Raw genomic sequence first — 11,288 nt, forward strand, 5'->3', positions numbered from 1 at the left:
TCTATATGAAATGTTTGGTTTGGGGGGCAGCAGGAGGAAGGTGGTTTGGGTTTACTAATAGGATTTTTGATATTTACGGCATTTTTACATAGCTTTCCCCTGCATATTGATTCAGGAAGAATGAACACTATATTTTGTTTGCTGAAATAGATCCTATCTCCCTTGATCAAGTGGGGTTGACTGGGCACACGTAACCTTGACTTAATGGTGTAAATCACGTTCCTTCTCCGCGTCTGCCAGCAACTGCTTCAAGTAGCTACAGAGATTGAAATACGGGTGCTTATTGCCTAGCCGTGCTGAGAACTGCTACCGGCATCCGCCTAACAGCCACGACGACCCAAGCAGTTACATTTGCTAGCTTAGTAAATGTTAGTACTTGTGAAAGGTGCCATACCTGCGGCCATGGAGACTGTTCAGCAGAACAGACAGCGCAGGCAACTGCAGCGTGAACATCCTTGTGTTTACCTGGATGTGTTGCCTGTAAGTAAGAGGTAGTTTCTGTAACCATTCAAGCACTTGCCTCACTGCTGAAACTCTCAAGGGTGGTAACTAGTGACCGTGCAATCGATTTGATGATGTGTAGAATGAGGTGTCAGGCTCAGATGTGACTCTTACCAGCCATAAGATTGAGTTGCTAATGATTGAAGAGTATAATCTTGGCTGGATGTAAACTGGCAGTCTTATAGCAAAATAGTTCCACGTTTCTTTACTATTCCCCATAGCCAGCCCATTGCTATGGCAATTAATCTCTTAGTGGTGTATGTATCCTGATGTCGAGAGGGTTGTACACGTAAACTCTCCTTACAACCAGTGGAGAATATCTCCTGTGTAGGAAAAAAGATAGCATACTGGTCACAGAGATCAAAGATGTAATGGATGTCTTGAAGAAATCTGTCTAAACTCAGTTTGCCGAAGTCTCTGGACATCTCAAAAGAAGACAACCAGCTTCTCAGAAAACTGAAAAACTAAACATTCATTAAGCTAGTTTTATAGCTTTAATTCATCTCATTCAGCTAGTTTACTCACTGTCCTAGGAGTACAAGCATCTCTTCACATTTTGCTATAGCTCTTACTTTCACCTCTTCTGCTTCTTAGAGGCCTGACATCCACCCAGTTGGTGTCTATCAAGGCATAACTTAGGTGCCATCTTTTCATAACTGGAAAAATGATGCTAGAAAAGTGATTAAATTTTGACATAAGTTTTGGGTAAAGCAGCACAGCCTCTAGTATCCAGGTTGATGGTACATAACAAATTGCTTCCCAGCTGTGTTTGAAAGCTTGCAGAATTTGCAATGCCTTTCCCCTTACATCCCACAGACGGAGCAGGGTTTTAACTTCTGATATCAGAAGTAAAATGAACTGGAATCTTATCAACTAGCACCTTGTTCAGGTCACTGTTCTAGAGGTAGCAGGTGAGAACAGCCGAATGTATGAGGTAGAGATGGGAAATGATAGTATAATTTAATCCAACCCTCTTTCCTCTCTCTCCCTTCTCAATGCAGGTCACAGAGCTGAACGAGCCACTGTCCAATGAAGAAAGGAACCTGTTGTCTGTAGCCTATAAGAATGTAGTGGGGGCACGGCGCTCTTCCTGGCGAGTAATTAGTAGCATTGAGCAGAAGACATCTGCTGATGGTAATGAGAAGAAGATAGAAATGGTACGGGCCTACCGTGAGAAAATAGAGAAGGAGTTGGAAGCTGTATGCCAAGATGTGCTGAGCCTGCTAGACAACTATCTGATCAAGAACTGCAGCGAGACACAGTATGAGAGTAAGGTCTTTTACCTGAAGATGAAAGGGGACTATTATCGTTACCTGGCTGAGGTGGCCACAGGAGAGAAGAGGGCAACTGTGGTGGAGTCTTCGGAGAAAGCCTATAGCGAAGCCCATGAGATCAGCAAGGAGCACATGCAACCAACTCATCCCATTAGGCTTGGTCTGGCACTTAACTACTCCGTTTTCTACTATGAGATCCAGAATGCGCCTGAGCAGGCCTGCCACCTGGCCAAGACGGCTTTTGACGATGCCATTGCTGAGCTGGACACCCTCAACGAGGACTCCTACAAAGACTCAACGCTCATCATGCAGCTCCTTCGTGACAACCTAACGCTCTGGACAAGCGATCAGCAAGATGACGACGGTGGAGAAGGCAACAATTAGACCCCCAAATGGACTGGCAGCCGCACGCTGATGCTACTACTGCAGTCTTTATTTTTTTCCCACAAGTGGGGGGGGGTCAGGGGTGGGGGAGGGGAAGGGAAGGGTAGCCTTCCCAGGGAGGCCCCCACGACCTGTCTTGATTGCCTCTTTGACATTTTTGCCAAAACACCACTCGTGGAAAGTCAGGCTGGCTGTGCTGGGTATGGAATGGCAGCCTCACACTGGCATATGGACTGTTCTGTAGATTAATAATACAAGTGGAGCTGTCTTTAATTTAACTTTATTGCTAGAAATAAAAGGGTGTAAAGATGAAATAACTTGAATGAAATGGCCCTCACTTTAAAAAATGAAGTTCTGTGGTTCCAGTAAGGTTTCTGTGCATGTCTCCTCAGTTCAAGTGCCGTATGTTTACCATGTAGCAGTGCATCCCCAGGGTGCGCTGTGCCTGTCATGGCATAGCTTACAGTCCCAAACTGAAAAGACTTACATTTCAGGGCTTCTAAAGCCCCAGGATTTAGGCCATTTAACTTAAGATGTTGATTAGGGTAGCTTACAGTATTAACACTAAATTACAGTTTACAGTATTTCTACATTACAGCCATATGTGACATCAAGCCATTGACTGTACATTTTCTTTTGCTAACTCTCTTGGCTTGCCATCCTTATCCAGTCCCCTGTGGACTGGGTTGGCTGTCCTTTGTCTCCCAAGGCCAGAAGACTGCCTGAGGAACATCAAAGCTGCGCTAGTTTTTGATCAGCAAATTAACAGATGCTTGGCAAGTGGCTGTTTAAACTGAGTCCACAGCAAAAGGATTAAGAACTTAATTAGAAAGGGGGGAAACGTTAAACGAAAACACCACTAGATAAAAAGAATTCAGGTCTGTATGTCATGTACTGTTTGGTATTTCGGAGACCATCCTGATTTAAGGTGCCACAGCTCCTTCCTCAGGGATTACGCTGCCATTTCACTTTCCCCTGACTTTCTCCCACTGTACCATGAGGTTTGTCAGCAGATCTCTGTAGCACCCAGGCTCCTTGTTTTGTCTTCATGGCAGCTCGGTGTTCATTCTCCTGGGGAAGCTTGTGGTATAATGAGTGAAACCTCAGGAGTTTAGAAGCTCATTTGGTAGAGAAATCCACAAAGGAAGAGCTACAATCATAAACATTTCTATCAACTCTTGGGAGCCCTGGAAATTAGTTCTCTTCTAAAATACCCATTTTCCAGGTCTGTTTGATTTGGCTGGGAGAAAATAAAGCTTACCAGGTAATATTTACCCCCATCTGAGTAAAGATTTTTTTTACACGATTGTTGGACGTTCACTGCCATTTCCTTCTGATTTCGCAGATTGCTGAACTTCGTAGATTTTTAACTAAAACTACGCAGTAGAAGGAAACTGCACTCATTAATGTCATATTAAAACAGGCTTTCATTGTCCCATTCAGTAGTCAGTCTGTAAACAGAGCATCTTGGTGTTGCATATACAGTACAATCAGTTTTATTGTACGGTTGGATACAGAGTCTGGCTCTATTGGACTTAAAGAGCTTTTTTCCTTGATGTGACAGCAAAGATAACCAGTCATCTTTAAGAAAGTGAGTTAAGAGGAATGACCAAAATGTAGCTAAAATTCATAACCAAGAGTGACTTTGCAATTATATTGTCAAAGCTTTTTAATGGACTTTACAATGGAAATCATGCAAAGATATGCTCACTAGAAATGACCATGTGCACATATATTTTAAATGAATGTACTATATGCAACATCACAAAGTTTACACAGTGACTTCAAATGAAGCCCAACTCTGTAAACTTAAAATAGCCTGATTAATGATCCCTACTGGAAAGATCACTAGGAAGAGGCTTGCAGCTTAGGTAACTGACAGAAACCTACAGTAAATGCCATGGACTAGAAGATTTATTTAGGCTTCTTAACTTAATTTAACTTCATGTCCAGTGAGCAGTGTTGTCCCTACCTGTATAATTTGGAAGTGATTTACTGGAATTACAAAACCTATTTTTTATTTCAGCTTTTGCTCTTGCTGCTTTAGAAAATTATGCAGGAAAGATCGCACAAGAGGGCTAAAAAAATGGAGTGGGGATAGGGACGGGGACTTGATTTTTAAGCAGCTTGAATGGTTTCTTTCATTTTTTTAAGAAATGCACTTGCCTATGATACTGTCTCTCCAGTGAAATGATTACTGCTCCATTACTCTATTGATACAATATTGTGCATGCTAGTGTCGTATTTCTATACAGTAGCTTGAAATTTATTAACTTATACTGTAGATGTTATGTATTCCTATGACAAACTAGTCTTCAAAATTTTTTTAAAGTTTTTTAATTTATTTTTTTTTTCTTTTGGGGGTAAAGTTTGCTCTACCAAATAGTTATCGTAACAAACTGATCTGTTATGGATGTTGCTATAGTGACATGCAATTATATATGATTTTGTTTTAAAAAAAGGAAACGCAAAAGAAACACCAGTGTTAGCTTAATCTTAATGTCTGGTGTATGTCATGGTGAAATTATAACTATTACAGTGTAGGAGAACAATTACTATGTTCTTTGAATGAGCCTTTGTTTGTGCTTTTTGTCATGTTATGCAGTGAACTATTTTTAAGGTCTAATCAGTGATTATTTTTCCAACTCCGTGTTTCTGTAAGGAATTATCTCACTCACGGACCATTCTTAGCAGTTTTCCTCAGTGATGGAATATCATGAATGTGAGTCATTATGTAGCCGTCGTACATTGAGCAAATAAACTTACAGATCTGATGTCAGTGCTACTTAATTGTATTGCATTATGTGTTTGAATTTATTTTGTTCTTTGGCTCCGCTGGGATGGGAACTTCACTGCCCAGTTGATCTTTTTAAACTGTGTACTGGGGAATTTGTTTGCAGTGTTGTAGCTGTCTTGGTCCCAGGACATTAGAGGAAAAAGTTGGTGGAAGAAAGACTGGGTACATTGTGCAGCAAGGTGTTAGTTGAGTAATTCAGACACTTCACTTACAGCAGATCACTAGAGATGTGGAGTAGCCTGAGATACTCTGACCTTTAGTATCAGCAAAGCAAATGGTTTAGAAGCTGCTGTGCAGTGATGGGCTCTTAAATAAAGCTAAACGTTGCATCTGACAGTCTGAGAGCCTTACACAGACTTTCAAGTACAGAAAATGCCTATAGCCATCTTGCAATTTCTGGGCAAGTATGAGCAGTTCATATAAATAGAACAGGGAACATAATCTGAATCTTGGTGTGAAGGTGGGCTGAAACATCACCAAGAAAAGCAATCTGGCAAAACTATACTTTCTATCAAACATCACCTAGGGACCAGCAGCGTCTTTGTTTAGAAGATATCTAACTAGGTCATCTTGAGAATATCGCAACATGACTGAAGACTTCTAAGACCTGAGGCACATGCAAATCTTTTTGTTCACTGAAATTCAGAGCCAGGTACACCAGTCCCCATGAAACCCTGGTTTCAGAAAGATATCGGGTCTCTGAAAACGGGGACAGTTTTGGTACAAGATCTGATGGCCAGAGATCACGTTGAGTGTTTAGTTTGATTTTTGCTTTTCTATGGATGGTAAAGACCTGTTCAGCAGGAATAAGACAATTCAAACTACTATGAGACCAAAACACATCTGTATACTTAAGATTAAAGTGTCTTGGATACAGCTGTGGTAACTAATACTTTAATAGTGACCACTGCTGTGTGGACTTAGCAGGATATTAAGATGTAGATGTCCACAAATAGTAAAACATTTGCTGTTGTAATGACTTGTTTCTATCAAAACAGTAGTTTCTCAGGACACCTTTTTGGACTAACAATTTGTACTTTCAGCCTATTTCATCGGAATGTCACCAATTAGTCCTCAGTAAAATGAACATTAAAATAGTAAGGCCCAGGTCTGTAAGTAAAGAGTAGCCTCGAACAGCAAGCAAGGGAATAATTGTTTTTAAAAAGGCAGCTCTAGAATATACAACTCAATGTATTAGCCGAGCTTGGCAGAATACATTTGGAAGAGTACACACCTTGGAATTTGGGTTTCTAAACAGGCTTCCCCTGTCCTACGAACGTTCATTTCATTTGACAACTTCAGTGTAGAAAAGTGCCATGTCACTTAGATGTAGGCTAGGGCCGAAGTGCCAGGAGCTAGCCTGTTTTCAGGGTCTTAGCTGACTGCCGAAGTACTGGTCAACTGTTTGAACGCTTTTGTATAGCGCCATCTGTTTGTTTCCATGGTGACGTAAGCACCAACCCCCTGCTTCACAGAGTTTGACCATACACAAGACCAGGATTGAAGGTGTAGGGTTATTCATGGGGGAAGGAATTGTTTCAAGAATTGGGTTTGAAACCTACTACTAGTGTGCGAGGAGTCTAGCCACACTGGCAATCTGTGCATGCTGGTCCCAATCCAAGAATTGGCAGGGGTAGGGAGATTGGGGAAGGTTGTGGGTGTTTCAGGTGTCCAGGTCTGGTCCATGTTTTGCCGGGATAGCTGTGTGGGCTAGGAGTATGGAAAAAGTCACAAAAGCTGCCATAGCTATGCTGGCAAAGCCTCCAGTGTAGATGCAACTAAGCCACCAGCAGAGAGCAGCTGGCCTAGTTAACCTCATTCGGGGAGGTGGTGATACTATGGTAGCAGAAAATCTCCTTCTGTCAGCATATGCTGCATCTACACCAGAAGGCTATGCTGGCATAGGTTTGTTAGCCACTGTGGCCACCATGAAGTCCCACCGTAGCTAGTGATCCTTCCAAAATGGAACGGGGTGGGGGGGAGAGGCTTTGAGTCTTCTGTAGATTGGTTACTCTCCCTCTTTGTCAATGACTGTCCAAAGCCAACCACCAGCTTTGTGCCTTTTACTGCATCCTTTGTGCTGTGTAGGCACCTTGACCAGTGTCAACAGGAGTTTGCTTTTGCAGTTCACCTTTCAATCTATTAATATTAATTTAATGCCTGGAGGGTTGCTCTCGTAAGGTGGATTCTGCCCTCTGATGGAACAATGCTTTGCTTAAAGTCTCTCCGTGCAGACGGCTTTTACGATGGTGGCTGCTATTGAAATCGCTCTCTGTGAAAGGGTGCGTGCGTGTGTGTGTGAGCAGTTCCAATCTTGGTCTCACTGGTGGGAGGGGGTGATGTAGTGTAGCTAGTAAGATTCACTCTAGACTCCTTTTTCCAGGAAGTAAGTGGGAGGCTCTAAACTGCTTCATCAGCAGCTCTTAATCTGCAGTGTGGGGTAATCTGCAGTGGGGGTGGGGGAGGGAGAGGGGTGGACAGTAGGAGAAGCACCAGCACTACCAAGCACATCTGGCAGCTGTCCCTCCAATCCTCACTCAGATACGGGGTTGGTAGCAGAAAGCAACAGACTTGCGGGTGCCTGGAATGTGTTTTGGCGCTTGTATGCTCTCCTGACAGGGGGGATAGGGGCCTGCCCCACCTCAGTAATAAGGACAGGGCCTTCCTGCTCTTGTCAAAAGGAATGAGGAAGTAGGTGTGTGGAGGAGGGGCCCTACCTAGCACTCAGTAAGGCCAGCTGATCGGGATTAGCTAGCTTTCTGTTCACTCCCCCCAGTGTCATGAGTGCACAGCTGTTCTTTCTACCCTAACTTCCCACACCCTGCTTCACAGGTAGCAGCTGCTGTTTCCTCCAGACAGCGCCAGCCTGCTTTATCTTCAGGCAAACGCTGCCTCCCACTTGCTTGTCACAGCACAAGCAGCTGGGAAGCCCCTCCCGCTTCTAAGAAAAGGAGGCACGTGTCCTGATCTAAGTTCAGAAAGAAGATGGATGGCTCACCCTTCTCTAAAAGGGAGGTGCGGGAATCCTTAACCCTGCTGTATAGACTTCCTGCTCTTTGACTTGATCTGTTTTAATAACTACCCACCTTGTACGTGAAACACATACCCTGTCTTTGTCTTATTTCAAGTAACTGTTCCTCCAAGTAACCATGCTCAGTTGTGGGGTTGTTCTGGGGGTTAATAGTTGGTTTTCCCCTTAAAATTCTACTTTCAATTCCTGGCTTAGGTCAAAAGTCAGATGGCCTTTGCCCTTGGGCCTGAGCTCAGAAGGGAAAGAAAGAACCTTGTAGCATTCATAATCTTGCGCCACAGCTGATTTTTTTTCCACATTAAAAGCCTTGTTATACAGGCTCTTGGGGGTGAGGGAAAACAGCTGCATCTGCCTTTCCAGGTTTACTCACCGTGACTTCCAGGAATGTACTGGTCCCAGAGGAGTGGGGGTGGAGAAAGAACCGTTCTAGTGCTAAAACAGAAGTTGTTGAATAAATAGCGACGTGCATTAAACAGTAAGGAGTTGGCTCCCAGCCCCAGGTTTTTTAAGTTGCTTGCTGTGAGTGTGTGTATATATAATATATAAAAAACCCTCCTTCCCTTGAAACTGTACACCTACAATGTGCCTGGGTTGACTCATTCGCCCTGCAAATGAGCTCCATGCCGAAGAGGGTACAGTCTGTACAACGGTCTTTCCAGCTTTGGGAGAGCAAAAACAAATAAGGTCTCTGCAGAACCACCTGACCTCCAACAAATAGCTACGCGTGATGTGGCCGGGAGATGCAGTCGGGGCTCCCTGTTTGCAGAGCTCTGTTTGGCTGAACCTGCATGAACGTCTCTCGAAGTGTCTAAATCTTTCCCAAGCTGCTGGCACCTTTAACAGTTTCTGGATAACAGCCTAGCCCATGAAATGAGGTCTCTTGATCGCTATACAAGGAGTTGGTGCCACCTTGTGCATCTGTTTATGGGTTCTCCCTTCCCCTCCCCCACCCCCAACAAGCAGATGTGGGCAGATGATGGTTTCTGCCTGAAATGTAGGTTACTTTCCCTTTTCACCTACTTGTGCGTGCAAACACTCAGGGCCAGATTCTTGGCTGGTGACTTCCATGGAGCTCTGGTGTCCCACCAGCTAAGACTCTGGCCCCCAGGAAGGACTCAGAGGCTCAAGATGGATTAAAACCTTATGCAGTTCTGGTTGCCAGGTCCCTATAGAAGAATCAGATCCTTCCCTCTGCCCGTGGGGGTGGGGAAGAACGTGCTGGGAAGTGGCACACGGGGTTGGGGGGCACCCAGTGTCCTTTGGTATTTATGGATTCTGTCTTGCCAGGGCAAGAGGTTTTTAAAGTGGAGGAGGACTTGCTTGGCTTAGATGCACTGCTCCTGCGTAGGTATCCTGTCCTCCAGAAGCTACTGCTTCCTTTTGACAGCGAAACACAGGGCAATTGTGTGTGCTGCCCGAGAAAATAGAGAGAAATTAGCGCCTTCGCCTCCACCCCAGGCACATCTGCTTGCTGACGTTTGAAACCCGAGTGGAAAAGCTACTTATGAACATGCCGAACTTTAAGTAAGTGAATAGCCCCATGGACCTCAGTGGGCCAGGTGCTTAGTCAGTTTTCTCCCAGTAAATCTGGGCCTGAGAGAATCCTAGAAATGCAGGGCTGGAAGGGAGCTGGTCATCTAGTCCATTCCTCTCCTCACTTCCTTCGCTGAGGCAGGGCCAAGTGAACCCAGACTGCGATTTGTCCACCCTGTTCTTAAAAACCTCCACTGGCAGGGATGCCACAAGCTCCCTGGGTAACCTGCTCCAGTGTGTAACTATTCTTCTAGTTAGAAAGTTCTTCCTAATACCTAACCTAAATCTCCCTTGCTGCAGATTAAGCAAATTCCTCCTTGTCCTACCCTGGGTGGACACGGAGAACAGTTGGTCGCCATCCTCTTTCTAACAGCCCTTCACATAATGCAAGGCTATCACGGTCCCCCTCTGCCTTCTCTTCTCTAAATTAAAATGAGTGGCTCTGTAAGGGCCCGCTCCTGGAGGTGCACGGGGCTGCCATCTTTCATTGTCTTCCATGCGAGGTGGGAGCACTCAGCTAGCCCTGTGGTTAACAGGCCATCTCTGCCGGGGTCAGGATCAGGAGGTGATGTAACCAGTCTGCAAGGTAGGCTAGTCAATCCCTGGAGATGCAACCTGGGCGCTCTAGGGCTCCATCCTGCACTGACTTAGCAAACCCTTGACATGCACGCTTCCCTTCCACTGGAGTTAATGGGACCGAAGCGCGTGCTTTGCTGAATTGGGGCCTTGACCATGAACCTGTTGTAACCCAACGAGAGCCACCCCCAGCCAAAACTCTTCGACCTTAGACCGCTCCTGTGCCCCTACCCCTCTGTGTGTTGTACTGGACCATTACAGCACAGGCTGTGTGGTACAAGCTGGGTGTCTGGTGCTCGACTTCAACCGACAAAACGCCACCCCCACCAGACTCCGAGACCGGGGGCTTGCGAAATAAACGACCAGCAGCCCCAGAATGCCACGTGTTTGCGGTGTCGACGTTCTTGGGTACTTCCTCTGTGAAAGTGCTAGATCCCGAGAACTGCTGAGTACTCCTCCCCCCACTCACCCACCCCGAGCTGCACGTTCACCAGCCACCAGAATGGGAAGAAGCGAGAAAAGCCAAGCCAGGTGCCGCTCTGTGTGACATCAACACTGGTCAGCTCTGAGTGCCCGTTTCACATGGGGACATGACAAATAGTCACATTTGCTCTTTGACTGATGACAAGCAGGGGATCTCAGTACTTGTTAAATAACACTGGGCTTTCCTTTCAAGTCTTCCTGGTTATCAACATACTTTGGCAGAACTTTAAATGATTAGTTGATTTCCTGGCCCAAAGGAACCGTTGTGATCATCTAGTCTGACTTCCTTTATAACACAGACCACAGAACTTCCCCAACATCATTCCAGCGGCCAGGGGATGTAGTCTTGTTCTCGGTTTGTACCGCACCTAGCACAACTCGGTCCTGGTCCATGGCACTTGGGGGCTCCTAGGTGCTGCTGTGATACAAATAATACATCATCATTATAATTAAAATGGTCATTCTTAGCCCATCTGTATCAATCATTCATGTAGACACCGATTTTTAAATGACGCACTAAATAAGAGACTATATTATTCCTATAAGCAGACTTTGATTAGCTTAAGCAGCTCTGTGGTCTCTGTTCCTGACCATGTTAGCTATTTGATGCTCAGTCTTTTGATTATGAGGATGAAGACTTGAAAATTAGCACGACGCAGGTAAGAATCCAAGACGAATAGCATCCTGTCAAATCTGGCTGTCGTGGTGT

At 45.0% G+C, this 11,288-nt stretch overlaps 1 protein-coding gene across 1 annotated transcript in view; it reads left to right on the forward strand.

Annotated features, from left to right (window-relative positions):
• The window catches only part of YWHAG (tyrosine 3-monooxygenase/tryptophan 5-monooxygenase activation protein gamma), a 32,939-nt gene extending 30,780 nt beyond the window's left edge, over window positions 1-2,159 (forward strand). Inside the window, exon 2 of the mRNA XM_065418186.1 lies at window positions 1,503-2,159. Within this exon, the coding sequence (XP_065274258.1) occupies window positions 1,503-2,159 (657 nt within the window). The remainder of the gene's footprint in view (window positions 1-1,502) is intronic.
• Window positions 2,160-11,288: the final 9,129 nt, after the last annotated feature.

This window comes from Emys orbicularis, chromosome 17, assembly GCF_028017835.1.
Source record: "Emys orbicularis isolate rEmyOrb1 chromosome 17, rEmyOrb1.hap1, whole genome shotgun sequence".
Lineage (NCBI taxonomy): Eukaryota > Metazoa > Chordata > Testudines > Emydidae > Emys > Emys orbicularis.